This window comes from Dipodomys spectabilis, unplaced genomic scaffold (assembly GCF_019054845.1).
Source record: "Dipodomys spectabilis isolate Male_0828 unplaced genomic scaffold, ASM1905484v1 ptg000032l, whole genome shotgun sequence".
Taxonomy (NCBI): Eukaryota; Metazoa; Chordata; class Mammalia; order Rodentia; family Heteromyidae; genus Dipodomys; species Dipodomys spectabilis.
Genome location: NW_024870709.1, coordinates 24260806 through 24282469, shown reverse-complemented (window position 1 = coordinate 24282469; position 21664 = coordinate 24260806). Strand labels below are relative to the sequence as shown.

The window sequence follows — 21664 nt, the reverse complement described above, 5'->3', positions numbered from 1 at the left end:
TTGTATAAAGGGATTTGATGTGTAGGGGGTGGGGCCAAAGGGAGAAGGATAGAGGAAGTGGGAAGAATTCAGTTATAAATTCAATGAATACCCTGCAAAATTTAACAAAAGTGGAAAAATATATGATTGGAAGGGAGGGAGAAAATAACGAAAAGGGGTAACTGATCAAAGATAATGCATTAAGAAATCTTAATGTGGAACACCAAAAGGTCTGAAAACCACTAGCCTACATAGCTCTGATCTATGCAGCTAGAAAGTGTTCTTAAGGAAAAGTAGAAAATGATGAGACTGAGACACTCAAACCAGTCAGGAAAATCTGCAAATCTTTACTTAGTTTGTTCCATCGTCACCAGTGCCATTCTTCCATGGGGCTTACTGTTGACCCAGCCTTTCCTCCAAGACCAGGAGAGGAGTTCATTAGCTCCTTAAATATGAAAAGGCTGTGAGGAGGGAAGAGACTGTCACTGCTGACAAATACCAAAGACCTAACACCTAGATTCCCAGTAGATGGGGATCCAAAAGCCATACAGTATTTTTAAAGAATTGATAGCTCCAGAGGAGGTTCTCCAGATAAAAGATTCCAATTCCAATGAGTGGGATAAGAGATTCACACAAACCTGCTGGTATTAGGTGAAACAAGCCTGTGATACCAACATGGCATTTTTATCCACTGCTTGAGGCAACAACTATAAAGAAGCTTCAAGTGTATATTCATTAACTGAAATATGGTAAGTTCAGGAAAGAACTCAAATAGCATTAATTCCTTAAAAAGGCAAAATCCTAGGTCAACAAGATAAACACCAATAAACAGCCTTTACAGGGTTGGAGTGGAGTCAAGGGGAGGGCGGTAGATGAAGAGAGTAAAAAGGAAGAATGCAGCAAAAAATTCAATGTATATTTTACAAAATTAAAAGTGGGGGAGGGTTGGGCTGGGAGGGACAGGTGAGACTGCCAAGAGAGGACACTGATCAAGATGAATTGTGCTTTGTTGCATGAATTGTGCTTTGTTGAATGGCAATTTAAGTTTCAAAGCCAGGCTTCCTCTTTTAGCTCCTTGACATTGGCCTCCATCTTTTCAAACTAACATGCAAAATGTCAGCATGCTGAGGATCTAGCAATAGAATTCTCTGGGGAAGAGAAAAAAAATTTAAGGTCTATTTAAAAATTCAATAGTGGAGGGATACAGGTAGTTTGCGAAAGACCCTACATTCAATTCCCAACATCCTCAATACATTATCAAAAAGATAAGTATCTTCCTGTTTAATGACATGCTGGAAACAAACTTTAAGGTTTTTTTGTTTCCACTGCATAAAGGTCTGATCGTTTCTGTTTAAAAATGGGTATTTGCTCACGTATTTCAGCCAACTTCTTCAAGTCTGCAAAAATAGGAAAGCGCGTGATTAATAATTTGCTAACCAGGAGGATTTCTTTCCCAAACTAAAAGTAAGAAATCTCAGCAAGCGACTCAATAACACTGGTCTTACAAATGCAGATGACCCGGCACTTCTCTGGAAACATTTCAAACAAACAAAACTCAGGGCTTAGCCTCAAAACTAGAATCTAGTCAAGGATAAATAAGGACAGGCAAAGAGAGCTTTTCCTCCCAAGAGACTAAAGTTTCATAGCCTTGGGACCTGGCCTTAGTAGTAGGACATCAGACCTGAACTACTTGAGAGAAGGATTAATGGGATCAAGGGCAAGAAATAAAAACAAGGAATGTTAAACAGCAGCAACTCAGAAGCTATCTATTTATGTGTGGAATCAACAACCTTTGATCTAGGTTTTGAATTATAAACAGTTGGAACTATGGGCATCATGTCTGATCTTCCCACCTGAACCTGATGTTATAAATATTTCAAGCCACCCTGGAATATTAGCTTACATCTAAAATAGTAGCTACTCAGAAGGCTGAGATCTGAGGATTGTGGTTCAAAGCCAGCCTGGGTCGACAAGTCTGAGAGACTCTTATCTCCAATTAACCAGCAGCTATAGGTGTGGCTCAAGTGGTAGAACACCCACCGGCCCTGAGCAGGAAAAGGGAGAGCACAAGGCTCTGGGTTTGAGTCCCAGTATTGATAAAAATAAGGAAAAAAATGAAATCACCTTTGTCACTAGAGTGACTTGACAAAAAATGACCTGTGTAACCTTTTATCACAATGCCAAGATCTAGTATAACAGGAAGAGAAGTGTGGAAAGCATCTCTCTCCTGAGAAACGTATACTTCCTTTCACTCTGTAATAAAATTGCCTTCCTCTTCCACACTGTCTCACCTCTGAATTATTCTCTGAGGGTAACAAGAATCTGGAAACTCTCGCTGGAGGTCCCTTTCTGTCCTCTCTATCATACACCTCAGCTTCACCAGCAGCAACAGTAGCAGGGGAAACCTTACCTATATCAGAAAACAGAATCATTTCTTCAGTGCCAGCTTTGGCCAGGACTTCTCCCCTGAAAGATTCAAGGAGAATGAATGGATCCACCAAGGCTGAGTATTCAATGTTTTATACCAGTTCATAGCACAAAAGAAAACAATTCTGAGATCTAAAACAGTAGGTACGTGAATTCCTGTCCTGGCATTTAAAGAGCTGTGACCTTGTGGCAAGCCATGTGCAATCTCTATTTCCTGCTTTATAAAGTCAAAATCTGAGCTCTGTGAGACTTAGTGAGAAAAGTCTAGAGTGTTTTGCAAACTGCATACTGCTATAAACATCTGAGAATAGAGTAAAACCTGAGCCAACTGGAAACACCATCCCGTCTCCTCCCAAGCGTGCTAAATAAAGCAAGGTCAGTCTTCATCTGCAACTCCCACCTGCCTAGGCTTGTACCTCAACTGAGGGTGCTGTGGCTGAGCCAAACAGGCCCCAGATTAGCTGGAATCTGTCTTTATGCTAACTGGCTTCAGCTTCAGATTAGCTGGAATCTGTCTTTATGCTAACTGGCTTCAGCTTCAGATTAGGAGAATGGTTTCAACGCATAGGGCGTGGAGAGAAGTTGAAGGGGATCCATGTACCATGCTGGTGGGAACAATATGCCTTCAAAACTCTAGAGAAACCTGGAAACCGTTTTCCAGTACTTAGACTCTTGACCCTGGTGAAACTCCAAAGTCACCGTGCAGAATATGAGAAAAGCCATATTTTCTATTAAAATAGGTTGCTTAAAAGTCCCTGCTTTGGCCTGGTGACTTAACTCTTGTTGATGATTCTGCTAAGACAACATCAGCAAGTAATGAAAGGAAAGGAGGAAATGCTTTGGGACAAATAAGGCTTTTGAAATGTAAGGTTCTGCCTTAATTGGTGTTCCAAGATGGAATTAAGACACACTGTAGATTGTTCCAGAAAACAGCAGAGGGTATGAGTTTGTTTTGAGATTAATGGTGTACTGTTACTCTTAAAGTCTTCATGTCACTTTATGTAAATATATTTTATCTTCTTCTAACCAGCCAATTGCCAGCAGATTGCGAACTTGAGCTTGGCCAATTTGAGTAGAGAGGGCAGGACCTACTGTGTTTGGGACAAAAAGGGGACAGCCTGCCTGCTCTGTGCACTTTCCTGCCAGATGTTTGGCTGATGGTACACCCCTCTGCAGAAATAAACTTTGCCTTGCTGAGAAAAGAAAAGGAAGACAGGCAGGCAGGAAGGAGGGAAACTTCGCTCTGCTGAGTTCTTTTTGAGATGGTTTCCTTATACAACACCCCCAACATCCCAAGCCATTTCTAACAATAACAATGACATAATCACTAGCTCTACTTACTAGATAGCCAGAAATATCTCCACCAGAGATGAGCTGTAAATAACACTGTGAATTCCATTTAACAAAATCCTTTGCTGATCTTGTCTAATCTTTATCAGAGCATTCAAAAATTGATCTCTATGTATCCTCAGGTACCTACCCCAACATCAACGTACTTCCACAGAAGAAATATAAGGCAGATCACTTTATGTTAGAACATCTGGCTCAATCACTAACAGAACTATCTGTGGAGCAGAACCACCCAAGAGACAGAGAGGAAGCCTATCACTAATAAGAACACTGAGGAACTTGGTGCAAATTCATGAAAGTTTTCAAGCCAGCATAACCCTTCCTGACTTCCAATGCTGCAGGAGTAGGAAAAAAAAAACTTTCTTTTTGTTCAGTCGTGGGGCTTGAACTCTGGGCCTGAGCGCTGTCCCTCAGCTCTTCAGCTCAAGGCAAGCACTCTACCACTTGAGCCACAGCACCACTTCCGAAAATTTTTTTATGTAAAAGGCCATTTGAGTATTTATATCATTTGCAGGCTATGCAAAATTATCACTCAGGAAAACATGCTATGCTAATCCTATGAAAGAGCTGACTAGAAGCATGTGTGTCTATTCTAATACATACCAAATGACTTTGAAGGCCTTACAACAGCCTGGAACAGATAGAAGAATCATTGAGATCCTCTTATTAGTTATGTGTTTGAAGGCCTTGTAGCCATTCATAGAGCTGAGTGCTGTAATTTCAGACCCTTTAAGACCGTTCAGTACTATTTAACCCTTCTCATTTTTGTTACTGGTCTATTCTAAAACTGCAGAAATACCCGAGAAGGGGGGGAGAGGTGGGTGTGGGAGAGAATGACAGTATATGTTTGTGGATGTTGCATGGAATAAAGCCAAGTACAAAGTCCTGGGTTAAAATAATAGTTCCGGCAAACTAACAATTCTACTATCTACAAATCAAGCTTAATAAAGACAGGGGTCTAGGCTGAGATCACATGTGCAAAAGTATTGTGGGGGAGGGGCGGTTGGTACATCAAAGGATGACGGGCAGTCTTACGTGTTGCCTTCACTGAGTAAACAAATGCTTTCCCTTTTCAGAGCACAGGGTCATAGTTTCCGTTACTACCTCTATCCTCCCCATTCCTCTAATCATTACATTGGGAACAAAGTCCTTGCCCTGTAACACATTCTTGCCCTAGAACAGTCACTCAGCCTAAATTTTAACCAAAATCCAAAGTTAAGGAGCTTCTTTTACTCCTTCCACCTATCTCAGGTGCCTTGTTTATGCAGGTATGACTGGCAATGAAAATCATGCGAAGAGGGATGATGCCTAGCATTCAATCCATCAAGAAGGAAGAATTCTTTCTTGTATGGGTTTCAAGCGGCAGCTTCTCCTGCCTTTCAGGATATAAAATAAAAGTAGGAGGTAAAAGCCAGGCAACCCTGAGCTTACCCACTGAGACATACTCACCAAGGATTCACGATGGTGCTGTGTCCCCAAGCCACATAGGAGGCGCTGTCATCCCGAGCCGGGGAGGCTGTCGCCACATACACCTGATTATCCACAGCCCTGCAGTCAGTGGTCAGGGAAGAAGAACTCACACTATGTATCTGTTTTATAGATACAGAATGGGCGAGATATTTCCAAACTGTCTGTCTATCTAACAAGGGATTAACATCCATAATACACAGTAACTTAAAATCTCAGTCTCAATCTCTTTTTTTTTTTTTTTTTTTTGGCCGGTCTGGGCACTGTCCCTGAGCTTTTGTACTCAGGGCTGGTATTCTACCACTTAAATCACAGTTCCACTTTTATCTTTCCTCATGGTTAGTTGGAGATAAGAGTCATGGACTTTCCTGCCCAGGCTGGCTTTGAACCATGATCTTCAGATCTGTTTCCAGAGTAGCTAGAATTATAGGCTGTGAGCTAAAAATAACCAATTTTTAAGATGAGCAAATAGAGCCAGGCATGGTTTTGCATGTCTCCCAGCACTCAGGAGGCTGAGGCTGGAGGCTCATGAGTTCAAGGCCAATTGGGTACAAGTGGTAGAGCACCAGCTGAGTAAGCAAGCAAGCTTGGTTGTTGTGTGTGCTTGAAATACAAATTTTTCCACAGGTACATTTCCTCCATTTAATTTATGCTCCCCATTTAAAGAAATGTTAATGTCCATGATCTGTGGAGGCACTCATGGTTTGGAGAGCACTTATACTCACCCTCGCTCTCTCTCTCTCTCTCTCTCTCTCTCACACACACACACAGTTTTTTCCTTTCCATGTTACCCTCTTCTGCTATTTCACCTTCATTACCATTGAGACTTAGCGAGCTAAGGAATAAACAACTATGACATGTCAGAGATGCTTGTGAAAGGCTCTTGTGCTGCAGTTGAGAAGAACAAGGGCTTATCATGAGTTTCTGGGCAGAGTAAGATTATCCCCAGGACTAGGAAGATAGAGTAGAAGACGGAGCGGTAGCACCCAATGGGAATGGCAGTCAGCTGCACTGAAACCATCAGTCTTTCAATGTAAGTCTTGTTTTTCTTTTCTTGGCTTTGGAGACTGATATAAGCTCAGCACCTGATACAAGCAGCTCCCAACTACAATTTTACCATTTCTCATCTGAGGATCAGCTAGCACATGCAGATAAATCTGACTCTTTTTTTTTTTTTTTTTTGCAAGTCCTGGAGATTGAACTCAGGGCCTGGGCACTGTCCCTGAGCTTCTTTTGCTCAAGGCTAGCACTCTACCACTTGAGCCATAGCTCTACTTCCGGCTTTATCTGTTTATGTGGTACTGAGGAATTGAACCCAGGTCTTCATGCATGCTAGGCAAGCACTCTACCACTGAGCCAAATTCCTAGCCCTGAATCTGAGATACTCTTATGTCTAATACCGTGTCTCATATCTTGAGCAAAAAAAGCTAGGCAAGAACACAAGGCCCCGAAGTTCAAGCCACAGTACTGGTGCGTGCATGCATGCATGCACACATGCACACACCATCCACACGCAATTTCTCTGTAAAAGTTACTGGCAATTGTCCTAAAGGAAACTAATCTGGAGTAGGAAATGAGCTCATTTAGCATTGCTCTCACTGGGTTCTATGTTTAAATCCCACAACCACCAAAGGAAAGAGAGTAAGAGAGAGACCAATTCAAATTTAATCATTGAAAAATACAATCACTACCTAATCGACCAGTGCTCAATTTTCTGGAAAATGCAAAAACCCCAGTCCTTAAAAATCCTTGATGAGATGTCCATGGCCTCTGACAGGGTGAGCTCAGCAGCAGCCCTTCCTCCAGACTCATCCCGCCCTGTCGCTGGATCCTAGCACTGCACGTTTCCACTTTGGTACTTTCACCACACTAAAAACCTTTCCACAAAGAAGCAACATTGAGAAGCTTGGTTCCTTTCTTACCGGCCTCGTTGAAGCAGCTCCCAGTGGGCTGGTCCCGTGGTCAAATTGAAAGCTCCAGGATACACTAACAGCTGGCAGCCTTGGGGGTGAAAAGCCAAACAACAGTGGATACCAGGCCCTAACCTAACTTAACCCTTTCTAAGTACAAAAAGATGTCAATCAGCCGGTCACCAGTGGCTCATGCCTGTAATACTAGCTACTCAGGAGGCTGAGATCTGAGGATCACGGTTCAAAGCCGGCCCAAGCAGGAAAGTGTGTGAGACTTTTATCTCCAATAAACCACTAGAAAACCAGAAGTAGAGCTGTGGCTCAGGAGGTAGAGTGCTTGCCTAGAGGTGAAGAGCACAGGGACAGCAAATGAGCCTAGAGTTCAAGCCCACAATGGAAAAAAAAAACAAAAAACAAACAAACAACAACAACAAAAAAACGATGTCAGTCTAGTCAGATACAGCTCTGACTTCTTTGAGAGATATATGCGTTGAACATACAACCAACAAAAACTGTAGAGAACTGTCAAAGTTTTCTCAGTGTGATATGGTCAGCGTCCCAGGTCATGAAACACACACTGTGAGGATTCCAACTGAAACAGAGTGAAGAGTTTCTAGCACTTGCGGAAATGGGCTGGCAGTGCCTGTGAAGAGCCTGTGTGTCTCCACCTTCTGCTGAGCTGCACCCAAACCATCCTCACTGCCTCACTTTACCCACAGCTGAGCTAGTGTAGGAAGGGTGCTAACATGTGTTGAGTGCCAACAAAGGTCTTTATGAGTTCTCTATTATTCCTCACACCATTCCTACTTGGAAACCAAAAACTACACTGCTTCTGAGATTGACTAGTTTCAAAGTATTGTGTCAGTTAATGGAAAGAGTTGGTACTAGAACACAGATCTTCTGATGGCTTGGCATACAAAATATTACTAATTAGATATCTTAGCACAGATATCCAAGAGACAACCTTGCTTCACTTCTGCTGAGACTCCAAATCCAGTAATAGAAGAGTTCAAAAGGAAGTCAAAAAGAACAGAATTGGTGGTTCACACCTGTAATCTCAACTACTCAGGAGGCTGAGATCTGAGATTCGTGGTTCCAAGCCAGCCTAACAAGATAAATCCCAGAGACTCATATCTCCAATTACCCAGCAAAAATCTAGAAGTGGAGATATGAGTCAGGTGGTAAAGCTTCAGCCTCGAGGGGAAAAAGCTCAGGGACCACTCCTGACCCTGAGTTCAAGCCCCAGAAGTGGCACAAAAACTAGAACTAAAGGTACAGCAAACATTTAGGAGCACGATTCCTATCTTAACTACATGATGTGTGTTAAATTGAGCCCCCCTCCCCCAACACACACACACACACAGAAATACAACCCTCAGAACTAACACTTCTACACAGCAGAAGTTGGATTAGCCAAACAGAGGTGAACAGGCTAGACATGGAGATAGTGAGACGCTATGTCCAACTTTTCTGTGCATGTTGTGCATTTTATGTGAAGCCTGTGCTTGAGTCTCCTCCCACACACAGAGACCAGACTGGAAGCACCTCTGTCACCTGACCCACACCATCTCACCTCTCTGTGCGTAGATTTGCGCAAGCTCTGCAAAACGCATGTCATAGCAGATGCCCAGGCCCACTTTGCAGTAAGCTGTTTTCAAACAGAAAATGTACAAGTGAGAGGTTAGCTTCCTGTGCTATGATATGGCAGGGTAATATCAAGCCTCCATGATCACAAACACTGGGAAGGGACAATTAACACAGGAGCCCTGAATGGAGAAAATTTCTAAGTTCTTTTTTTTTTTTGGTAGGGGGGCCCTTGAACTCTGGGCCTGGGTACTGTCCCTGAGCTCTTCAGCTCAAGGCTAGCGCTCTACCACTTGAGCCACAGCACCACTTCTGGTTTTCTGGTGGTTTATTGGAGATCAGCGTTTCATGGACTTTTCTGCCTGGCTGGCTTTGAACTGTGATCCTCAGATCTCAACCTTCTGAGTACTAGGATTATAGGCATGAGCCACGAGCGCCCAGCCTAAGTTCTTCCATACTTGAATTTCATCTCAAAGACACAGTTTACATTTGAGTAGATTTGAGGAATTCACTCTAGCTGAAGGCTTACTGTTAATGTGGAATGTGTTGAACTGTGGCCAAACAGGCATTCTCTGCAGGTTAGCACAGAAGGCGATGGCCAAATGGAAGAACAAAATCTTTAGATCTCCATCCAACCTGAACTTTCCAGACCTCTTCCTGACTGTTCTCTGTCATCCTCACTTCCAAGAAGAAGTTGGAGACAGACATAGAAGAGTAAGAAAGGAATACCCTCTCCTCTTTTCTGGGATTACTGAAAGAGGCAAACTAATCTGGTACATACGAGTATCAAACGTGGAGAAACTATCACCAGGACTCAATGTTTTAGATTCTTGAAATGTAATTTTCCCAGGAACATCAATGTCAAACAGGTGGATCTGCATCACAAATAATGGGTTTGGTTATCTCCTCTCTAGCAGAGTTCACAGCTGTAATAACAGACATCTTTCCCCTGTCAGATATGGAAATCCTCCAAGATCAATGGTATAAACAGTACCCATAATTTGCCCAATGTGCACCCACAAGCTGGCTGATAAGTGAAAAAAAAAGAAAAAAGGAATTCTACAGGAAACTGGGAAAATGATTCTGCAAGTTCTAACTTTTTTTTTTTTTGGTTGGTTGTGGGGCTTGAACTCTGGGCCTGGGCACTATCCCTCAGCTCTTCAGCTCAAGGCTAGCACTCTACTACTTGAGCTACAGCACCAGGTCCAGTTTTCTGGTGGTTTATTGAAAAGAGTCTCAAGGACTTTCCTGCACAGGCTGGCTTTGAACCATGATCCTCAGACCTCAGCCTCCTGAGTAGCTAGGATTACAGGCATGAGTCACCAGAGCCCAGGTATGGTATGTAAATCAGTATCCACAGTTTTAATGGAACATAATTAATGTGCTGGGATTTTTTAATATATTTTTACCCTTATTATTAAAGTGTTGTACAGAGGGGTTATCTTTTTATGAGTCAGGTAATGAGCACATTTCTTTTTTTGACAATGTACCCCTTCCTTCACTTTCCCCAGTTTTCCCTCCAGTTCCTGCCCACAAGTGAATGTGTTGGTATTTTGACTCACTGTAAATGCTAAATGAAGACATCTCAGAACCCCAAAATTGGCAAGAGGTATAGGGAATGAGTAGCACTGAAGATGAATGCAATTAGGTTGTTTTCAGGGAAATTGATAGAACCGGACATGGCCATGTTAAATGAAATAAGCCAGATTGACAATGACAAATATCACATATTCTCTTTTTTGTTTTTGTTTTTGTTGGTCATGGGGCTTGAACTCAACCTGGGTGCTGTGCCTGAGCTCTTCAGCTCAAGGCTAGTGCTCTATCACTTGAGCGACAAAGCCACTTCCGGTTTTCTGGTGGTTCATTGCAGATCAGAGTATCACGGACTTCCTGCCCAGACTGGCTTTGAACTGCGATCCTCAGATCTCAGCCTTCTGAATAGCTAGGATTACAGGCCTGAGCCACAGGCGCCTGGCTTCACATATTCTGTTTACTATCCAGACAAGAAAAAAAAAAGAATGACATGAGTAAAAATGAAGGTGAGGACACTATTAAAGGTTGGTAATGAGAGGGAGTGGGGAGGGAAGAGGGCGATAGGGAAGTGATTCTGATAGAAACGCTTCATATGATAGTAAGATAACAAAACCTATTAAAACTGTCTTAAGAAGGGGGAGGACTATAAGGAAGAGTAATGGGGTGAATCTGATCAAAGTACATTATATGAATATATGAAAATAGCATAATAAAACCCCTTTATAGAATAATACACTAATATGAAAGATAAAAGTACCAGTGAGGAAATAAATCTGACGCGCATAAGACTGTATCCATATAAAAGAAACTTAGACAAAATAAATAAAGCCTAATCAATAGAGGAGCATATTCCATATTCATGAACCAGTAAACTCAGGACTGAGGAGATACACTAAAAAGAACTGTGCTCAGCTAGGCACTGGTGGCTCACACCTAATATCCTGACTACTTAGGAGATGGAGCTCTGAGGATTGCAGCTGAAAGCCAGCTTGAGCAGCAAAGTCCATGAGACTCTCATCTCCAATAAACTACTCAGAAAAGGCCAGAAGTGGCACTGTGGCTCAAGTGGTAGAGCTATCCTTGAGCACAAAAAGGCTCAGGGACAGTGTCCAGGCCCTGAGTTCAAGCCCCATAACCCCGCCCCCTCCCCCCCCCAAAAAAAAACCAAAATAACTGAAGACAGGCTGAGAAGGTGGCTCAGTGGTAGAGCGCTTGCCTTGCATTCATGATGAGGCCCTGGGCTCAATTCCTCAGTACCACATAAGCAAGTGGCGCTGTGGCTCAAGTGGTAGAGCACTAGCCTTGAGCTGAAGAGTTGAGGGACAGTGTCCAGGCCCAGAGTTCAAGCTCCACAACCAACAACAACAACAAAAAAACACACACAAAAAAAAACAAAAAACTGAAGACAAAGTGCTTATCTTTATAAGCAAATATAAATAGAGTTCATAATCTCATTACAAAAATGCTAAAAGCAATCTTTCTGTCTAAATGAATAGACACCAGACAGAAGAGAATTGTCAATAGGGAAAAGAAAATACCAGAAATGGTAAAAATTTGAGTAAACATTAAAATCTTTTTCTTCTTAATTTAAAATACTTTCAACACATATAATGACTGAATTTGAGTTAAAACTATTTAAAGTACTTACAACTAAATTAAAAATGGCTGCTACACATAACTTATATATACATGAAACATATTGTAATTACAGTGTAAAGAATGATGGGTAGACATCAAGAGAATGGAGACAGACCAAGTAAATAATCTCATGTTGCAACTAAAACAGCTAGAAAAACAAGAAAAAATGGGACCTAAAGCTACTAGACGAAGCCAGATAACCAAATTGAGAGCAGAGATTAACCAATTAGAAAATCAGAAAACCATAACCAAAATAAACCAAACAAAAAGCTGGTTCTTTGAAAAAATAAACAAAATTGATGGCCCGTTGGCAAGATTAATTAAAAAAAGGAGAGGAAACCCATATTAATAGGATTAGGGATGCCACGGGAAACATCACAACACGTACCCAAGATATCCAAACAATTCTAACAGACTACTTTCAAAAGCTATACTCTCTAAAGGAAGAAAATCTGGCGGAAATGGATGCATTTTTAGAGAAATACAAGTTACCCAAACTGAGCAAAGAAGAAGTTAACCAATTAAATAAGCCAATATCCTATAATGAGATACAGGAAGCTATCAAAAGTCTTCCAACAAAAAAAAGCCCAGGACCAGATGGATTCACAGAAGAATTCTATAAGACCTTTAAAGAAGAACTAATACCCATACTCCTCAAGCTCTTCAGAGAAACAGAGAAGGAGGGAGCTATCCCAAACTCATTCTACGAAGCCAATATCACACTCATCCCCAAACCAGGCAAAGACCCAACCAAAAAGGAGAATTACAGGCCAATCTCCTTGATGAACACAGATGCAAAGATCCTTAACAAGATTCTAGCTAACAGAATCCAGAAACACATAAAAAAAATAATACACTATGATCAGGTAGGCTTCATCCCAGAGACACAGGGATGGTTTAACATACGTAAGTCAATAAATGTAATCCAGCATATCAACAGAGCCAAGGTCAAGAATCACATGATTATCGCCACAGATGCAGAAAAGGCCTTTGATAAAATTCAACATTCATTCATGCTAAAAGCTCTGGAGAAAATAGGAAGGAACATTTCTAAAAACAATAAAAGCCATTTATGACAGACCAATAGCCAATATTATATTTAATGGGGAAAAGCTACAACCAATCCTCCTAAAAACAGGAACAAGGCAAGGATGTCCACTGTCTCCACTCCTCTTCAACATAGTCCTAGAACCCTTAGCCAGGGCAATAAGGCAAGAAAAAGACATTAAAGGGATCCGCATAGGGAAAGAAGAAGTGAAACTATCCCTTTTTGCAGACGACATGATACTATACCTCCACGATCCCAAAAACTCCATCCCCAAACTTTTAGAAATCATAAGTCACTTCGGCAAAATAGCAGGATACAAAATAAACCCACAAAAATCAGTTGCCTTCCTATACACTGATAACACACAGGAAGAGAGGGAAATAAAGGGAGCAACCCCATTCACAATAACCTCCCAAAAAATAAAATATTTAGGAATTAACCTAACCAAAGATGTAAAAGAACTATTTAATGAGAACTATAAAAAGTTAAAGAAAGAAATTGCAGAAGACACTAGGAAATGGAAAGACCTCCCATGTTCCTGGATAGGCAGACTTAATATAGTAAAGATGGTGATACTTCCAAAACTAATATACAAATTCAATGCAATTCCTATTAAAATCCCAATGACGTACATCACTGAAATACAGAAAACAGTCCAAAAATTTATATGGAACAACAAAAGACCTAGAATAGCCAAAACAATTCTAGGGGATAAAGACAATATGGGAGGGCTATCCATGCCGAACTTCAAACTCTACTACAGAGCTATAATCACAAAGACAGCATGGTACTGGCACAAAAACAGACCCGAAGACCAATGGAACAGAATAGAAGATCCAGATATAAACCCACAGGCCTACAGCCAGCTGATATTCGACAAAGGAGCCAAAGACATACAATGGAAGAAACACAGCCTCTCCAACCGCTGGTGCTGGGAAAACTGGGCAGCCACATGCAGAAAACTAAAAGTGGACCCCAGCCTATCACCATGCACCAACATCAACTCAAAATGGATTAAAGACCTTAACATTAAACCTGAATCTCTGAAACTACTGCAGGACAGAGTAGGAGAGACACTTGAACTAATAGGCACAGGAAGGAACTTTCTGAACAGAGTCCCAGGGTCACAACAAGTTGGAGAGAGACTCGACAAATGGGACTACCTTAAAATAAAAAGCTTCTGCACAGCTAAATCTATCGCAACTAAGCTAGAAAGACAACCAACTAATTGGGAAAAAATATTTACCAGCAATATATCAGACAAGGGGTTAACATCCTGTATATACAGGGAACTCAAGAAACTAATCCCTCCCAAACCTAACAAACCAATTACTAAATGGGCAAGGGAACTAAAGAGGGACTTCTCAAATGAAGAAATAAAAATGGCAAAGAAACACATGAGGAAATGTTCATCATCCCTGGTGGTGAAGGAAATGCAAATAAAGACAACCCTGAGATACCACCTTACCCCAGTCAGAATGTCCCACATCCACAAATCAGCCAACGACAAATGCTGGAGGGGATGTGGAGAAAGAGGAACCCTATTACACTGCTGGTGGGAATGTACACTTATACAACCACTTTGGAAAGCAGTCTGGAGGGTCCTTAGAAAGCTAAAGATTGACCTCCCTTACGACCCAGTCATACCACTTCTAGGCATCTACCCTGAACAACAGGAACCAATATACAAGGACACGTGCACCTCCATGTTTATTGCAGCACTGTTCGCAATAGCTAGGATATGGAAACAACCTAGGTGCCCCACCACAGATGAATGGATCCAAAAATTGTGGTATCTATACACAATGGAATATTATGCAGCCATTAGAAATGACAAAATAATGGCATTTGCAGGGAAATGGATGGAGCTAGAAGGAATCATGTTGAGCGAGGTAAGCCAAGAACGAAGAGACAAACGGTACATGGTCTCCCTGATAAGTGGATGCTAAATCCAAAAGGTTAGGTGATACGACAAAACTAACAGGACTTAAGAAACAAAGAACTCCTGCTCATCTGGTTGAACCACTACTAAATATCCTCATGCTGCTGATCACAAATATGGTATATAACATCTGAACACTGTTATATATCACAGACTGTGGTAGACAATTTGCTCCAGGGAAGTTAGAATGAACTTGTGACTTTGAAATTATGTAATCATTTAATCACAATCAAAAAAAAAAAAAAAGAACCTCTGGGAAGGGAGGGAGGGAGGGGATGGTAGGGGGAAAACAATGGAGGGGGTAACAATGTTCAAGAAGAAGTGTACTCATAACCTCACTCATGTAACTGTAACTCTCTGTATAGTAGCTTTACAATAAAAAAAAATAAAAATTAAAAAAAAAAAAAGAATGATGGGTAGGAAAATGGAAGCTATAGGACCAAAAAGGTCTTTAATTTTCACATGAAGTGATGCAGTATAACTTAGGATGTATGGAGATGGATGGACAGATTGATAGAAATTATAATCTACAGGACAATAACTCAAAAGAAAAAAGTTAGTGTGGTTAGAGATAGAACATACAATGTAGTAGTGCCTACAATGCACAAGGACCTGGATTCAAAATCCAACAAAGACATTAAAGGAGGGGAGGAACAATAATACAAAAGCCACCATCAGCTCTTTAATTTTATCTCATGGGTGGCTCACCCCCATACTACTAGCTATTTGGAAGGTGGAGATTGGGAGGATCACAATTCAGTTCCAGGCCACTTCAGCCTCCAATAAAGGCTGACACCAATAAAAACTAGCACGACATCATACACCTATCATTTCAGCTTGTAGAAAGTGTAATTAGGAAGATTATAGTGTAAGAAAACTCAGACATAAATACAAGATAGTTTTCAAATGATAAGTAAAGCAAAAAAGGGGGTAGAGGAGGGAAAGGAAGAAGAAGAGAGGGGAGGGGAGGAGAGGAGGGGATGAGAGGAAAGGGAAGGGAGGAAGAAAAGGGGAGGGGAAGGGATGGGAGGAAAGAAGAGAAGGGGAGGGAAAAGGAGGGAAGGAAAAGTGAGGAAAGGAAAGCAGAAGGGACAGAAGGGAAAAGAAAGGGAAAGGAGAGAGTGAAAGGGAGCAGAGGGGGAAGAAGGGGAAAAGGGGAAAGGGAATGGAAGGGGAAGGGGAGATGAGAGGAGGGAGGGAAGGAGAGGGAGAATGGAGAGTAGAGGGGGGAGGGAAGGAAAAGGGGGAAGAGAGGAGGAGAGGGAAGGGGAGGAGAAAGAGGAAGCAAATGGGAAGGAGAGGGAAAAATGAGAAGGGAAAAGAGAAAAGATATTCCAGGCAAACAAAAATCCAGATAGGAAACATGGAGTAACTGTGACAAGTATCTTCATTTACAGAAATACGCAAGTGACCAAGCACAGACATTTGTGCCATTCAGTCGAAACCTATGATATGAGGGACCGCTGTATTATCAAATATCAGCTAATAAAATAAAATGGAAAGAGGGGCTAGGAGACTTCACAGCAAATTCTTAAAAGGAACAATACTTTCATATCCCTTCTTACCTTCCTGTGCTTTACTAGCAAAGTTCCATCAGGCCCAAATACAGCACAGGTGTTATATAATTTCCCAGAATCCTCTTCAGGGATGGAGCCTTTCAATTAGAGAAGATATATATCATATATAAGCACACAAAACAGTAAGAAAAAAAAGAATGTAGCAAATTTCTGTAATTACTAGATAAAAGCCCAGCAAACTGTCATTTGGGGCCGATAATGAAGTTTATTCTAAGCATTATTTAAGCATTTTTTTCTTAATTATATCATTCAGAGATAAACTCCAAAGTGCTGACAAAATATAATTAGATTAGATGCCAAAAAGTCAAGTTTGAAAGAAAATAGGGTGGGGATGGGATGGATAAACTGGGAAGGAGGAGGGAAGGGAAGGGATCACAAAAAGAAATGTACTCATTACTTGACTTATGTAACTCTGTAATCCCTTTGTACATCACCTTTATAATAACAATAAAAAATAAAGGACAGAGTAAAACAATTTCTTACTGACAACTTAAATTCACTACATTCTACAACAAAACTATATCCCAAGTTGGATGCCAGTGGCACCTAGCTACTCAGGAGGCTGAGATCTGAGGATTGAGGTCTGAAGTCAGCTGGGGTAGAAAAAAAAATCCAAGAAGAATCTTACCTCCTATTAACTAGCAAAAAGTCAGAAGTACAAATGCAGCCGTGGTATTCATAGACCCTGTGCAGAAAATGAGCTACACAACTTGTAGATGGGGACAGGAAGGAAAAACTGGGAAGAGAAAGGGATGACATTGTCCAAAAAGAAATGTGCTCTTTACCTGACTTATGAAACTGTAACCCCCCTGTACATCATCTTTATAATAACAATAAAAATTAAAATTAGTCAAACGTAGAGGCACAGCTCAAGGGCAGAGTGTCAGCTATAATTAAAAAAAAAAAAAGCCAAGTGAGAGCAAGAAGCCCTGAGTTCAAGCGCCAATTACCCCTGCCTCAACAAATCAAACGTAACAAAATACCACATCCCCCAAAGCCTCAAGGTAAGATGTCATGTGACAGGTGTCTGTATAAGTAAATGCTCATCCATCTAGATGTTTCTTGTTTTGCCAACTCTTATTTCCAGTCTTAACAGACATAATTTTGTTATATTTACTGAATACAGATTTACTGTATTCTAAAGTGCATTTCAAAGTCACAAGAATAAAGCTGCTTTTATGTAGGTAGTAACAATGAATTCTATAGATGCACATTTCTTTTTTGTTGTTTTTTGTTTTGTTGTTGTTGGTTGTGGGGCTTAAACTCAAGGCCTGGTTGCTATTCCTGAGATCTTTGTGCTCAAGGCTAGCACTCTACCACTTTGAGACACAGCACCACTTCTGGTTTTCTGGTGGTTAACTGAAGAAAAGAACCTTACAGAATTTCCTTCCCAGGGTGGCTTTGAACCAAGATCCTCAGATCTCAGCCTCTCAAGTAAGTAGGATGGCATTAACTACTAGCACCTGGCTTAGATACACATTTCTATCTCTCCTGCTTTTCTACTCCTTCCCTAAGGAAAATCATCAATAGTAGGGTTTGTGTTTGTGCTGGCCCTGGGAACTGAACTCTAGGTGCTATCTCTGACCTTCTTTTGTTCAAGGCTAGTGCTCTAACACTTGAGCCACAGCTCCACTTCTGGCTTTTAGGGGATTAATTAGGATAAGAGTCCCAGGGAGGGGCTGGGAAGGTGGCTCAGTGGTAGAGTGTTTGCCTCCCCTGCATGAGACCCTGGGTTCAATTCCTCAGTACCACATAAGTAGAAAAAGCCAGAAGTTGGCGCTGTGGCTCAAGTGGTAGAGCGCTAGCCTTGAGCTGAAGAGTTGAGGGACAGTGCCCAGGCCCAGAGTTCAGGCCCCATGACCGACCAAAAAAAAAAAAAAAAAGAGCCCCAAGGATTTTCCTGTTCATACTGGCTTCAAACAGAAATCCTTAGATGGCAGCTTCCTCAATAGCTAAGACTGCAGACAGATGCAATGCCTGGCTCATCAATATTAGCCTGACGTCTTTCTATAATATTTAGTATTACTTTACATAAATAATTTTGCATAAAAGCATGTAGGTGTCTTTTGTGTGCATTGGGTTAACCTCATAGAAATTTCCTCTTCATAATCACATTGAACTTTTTTTTTTTTGAGATAAGAGTTTTATTATATAGCCCAGGCTGAGTTAAAACTCGCAACCCTCTTGTCTCAGCCTCCTAGGAGGTAGGATTATAGGCATGTGACAGTCTGTTTAGAAAACTCATTTTTCTCAAGCTGAATTATGTTGCACAGTAATAAAAAAATCATTGAAATGTTTTAATGCTTAGGACATTATTCCACATGGAAGGAATTACCTCCAATGAGATATATGTTGCATTCTTTTGCTACTTCAGAAAGCTTCTGTGTAGATTCACCAGGAATTTTCTCTGCATATTCAGGAAAATATTTCGTGCCATATGGAGAATTAAAGCACTCCTAGAATGATATAGGCAGAAAAAAAAGAGGGGGAACCAACATTCCATCCAATCCACTGTAAAGTTCTGTGGAAAGAAGGCAAGTGCTATTTCCACATATGTGCTCCTTTGAATGGGTAAAACACAGCCAAGAAAAAACCCCAGAGCTAAAGAGCCTATGGCCTAAAGGAGACTAGGCAACTGACCCATGTTGGGCTACAGGAAGAGTCATGTGAGCTCTATCATGTCTTGGTTGATGTCAAGACTAAGTCTGGCTGAACAATGGGTTCCCAAGCTTGGGTATTTGGCCTCCATTATGAATTGGGCTTACTCACATGGCTGGGTATTGGGATGAACTTTTTTAGTTCAAAGCCATATTATTTACTAGGCAAGCAATAAAATATTATATATACATATATGTATATATATAGTACACACACCCACACACACAGAGTTCTGAAACAAGCTGTTTCTAAATCTCCTTTAACTCTATCATTCTGATCTTACAAAGTTTCTCATTAATGGGGAGTGGTGTAGGGGGCTGGCTGTCTTCAACAATTGACATGGAGAAAAAAGGCCAACGTTATTAAATTTCAAAATCCAGATCTACTTACTTTGCATTGAATAACATGGTCCACACACCAAGCATGTGCTAGGAATCTCAAGCGGGGAGATCCCCAGCTTGCACAAGATGCAAGTCAGTCACAGAAGCAAGCATACACAGAAGTCAACTGCTTTCACTCTCAGCAACAGAAACCAGTAAGATACCATGATTAGGTAACAAGTGCAGGTGAACTCCATGACTGGTGCTAATAGATCTGGAGCTCATGTGTTAACCATTCTTGCTGGCCACATTTGCTCTGGGCTAAAGCCTGGCTAAAAGACAGGGGAGCTCTGAAAATTTGCAAAGAACTGTCTCCTTCCACGGCTACAGGAAGTGGTGGAACAGCCACAGTCACTGACCCTCATAAGGACCTTAGAGAAGATGATACACAAAGTTCTCTACTTCTGGGGAACCCTGTCTGGGCCTCAGTACTTTCAGACATCTAAGTGTGGGATAACCTTCAGCTGGAAGCTACAGGCTCTCAAAAAGTTCTCAGAAAAGGCTGATGGTTGAGTGCTAACTCCAACATGTTCTGGTCCTCAAAGCATAATTATAGAAGGCACGAAGTCAGCACACAAGCACTACCTAAGTCAGAAGAGAACAGATCCTACAGACCTAAAGCTCTGCAGCCACGTTGGCGCATCCTACGACAAAGGCCCTTGCTAATGACTTCGTGACAAACATGGAACAACACTGGGGCTCCGAAGGCACGGCTGGAGGACCTAAGGACAACCGGAACAAGGACCGCGTTCAGCTGCGTCTCAGCAACCCGTACTCACCGGCAGGGAGACGATTTTGGCTCCCTGTTTGGCGGCCTCCCGGACGAGTGCACACGCGCGGGTGACGTTGTCGGACTTGACGGAGGAGACGCGAAGCTGGACGAGGGCCAGGCGGAAAGCTGGGCGGACGACAAAGCAGGGGTCAGACCGGACGGCTGACCTCGGAGAGAGCTCGCAGTTCGACCCGGGCACCGCCAACCTAACGGGCCGGTGCACGGGTTACGAACTGACCGACACTGGCTCCAGGTGAGCCCCGAGAGTGCTCAGCCTCCGAGCTGCCGACGTTACTCGAAAGGCAGTGGGAGCAGGGCTGTGGAGAGCTCCCCGGGAGCGCGGACGGCATGGGGTCTGCGTGGGCGCCGGTGCGCGTAACCACCGGGAGGCGCGCGCACGCGCACACACGCGCGCGCGCCGCGAGGCCAGGCAGGAGGGGGGGTGGGGGCGGCGGCAGCGGCGGGGCTCCCAGGCCCCGCGCGCTCCCGGGTCGGCCGGAAACCTGGAATCCCTGCGGCGCGGGGCCACCTCAGAGCCTTCCGGACGCCGCCGCGCAGCCCGCGCCGCCCTCCCCGCACCCGTCCACACTGTGACCTACAAGGCGGCGGGGATGCGGGGCGCTCGGAGCTGAGACCGCGGGTCTCCGCTGGAGCTCGCCATAATTTCCCCGCTCCCCCCTCCGCTGCCCGCAGAGGGCGGCTGCGGGGGTCAGACGACGCTACTTACTAGCCATGGCTCCTCGCGGAAGCCACATCGAAGGTGACGAAAGGCGCAGACTCCCGGCGAGTGGCTGCGTGCGAGGGGTGGGGCCAAGGCCCAGCGGGCGTGCCTGCCCGGGCCCCGCCCCCCGCCAGGGCCCCGCCCCCAGCCGGGGCCACGCCCGGGCCCGCCCCCAGCCTGGGGCCCGCCCCACGCCAGGGCCCCGCCTCCAACCCGGGCCCCGCCCCACGCCAGGGCCCCGCCCCCCAGCCCGGGCCCCGCCTCCAGCCCGGGCCCCGCCCCACGCCAGGGCCCCGCCCCCCAGCCCGGGCCTCGCCTCACGCCCGGGCCCGACCCCAGCCGGGTCCCCACCACACGTCAGGGCCTAGCCAAACGCCAGGGCCCGCCCCCAGCCCGGGCCCCGCCCCACGCCCAGGCCCCGCCCCGCGCCAGGGCCCGCCCCCCCAGCCAGGTCCCCCGCTAGCCCGCTGCTGGGGCCCAAGGTCTGCGGGAGGGCAGGCCTGTCTTCCTGCCTCAGATCCTGTCTCCACTGTTGCGGTGGGGAAAGGGATGCCTTTGTGGTTTGTGGTGCTGGGGCTCGAACCGCAGCACTCTGTCTATGCTAAGCAGGGGCTTCACATTGAGCTTCATCCTCCCTCCCTGCCCCCCCCCCCACCCCAAGTTGTAATGGACTGCTGT

The 21664-nt window shown here is 43.5% G+C and overlaps 1 protein-coding gene across 1 annotated transcript; it reads right to left on the bottom strand.

Moving 5' to 3' along the window:
• Positions 1-306: 306 nt before the first annotated feature.
• Positions 307-21072, bottom strand: Nit2 (nitrilase family member 2). The gene is made up of 10 exons (XM_042677018.1): positions 20993-21072; positions 20273-20391; positions 18791-18911; positions 16444-16532; positions 9499-9592; positions 8707-8781; positions 7146-7224; positions 5206-5304; positions 2390-2445; positions 307-1376 (listed from the first exon to the last, which is right to left on the bottom strand). Exons 1-10 carry the CDS (start codon positions 21018-21020, stop codon positions 1285-1287), a joined length of 852 nt encoding a protein of 283 aa, XP_042532952.1. The 5' UTR covers positions 21021-21072; the 3' UTR covers positions 307-1284.
• Between the last annotated feature and the right edge of the window lie 592 nt (positions 21073-21664).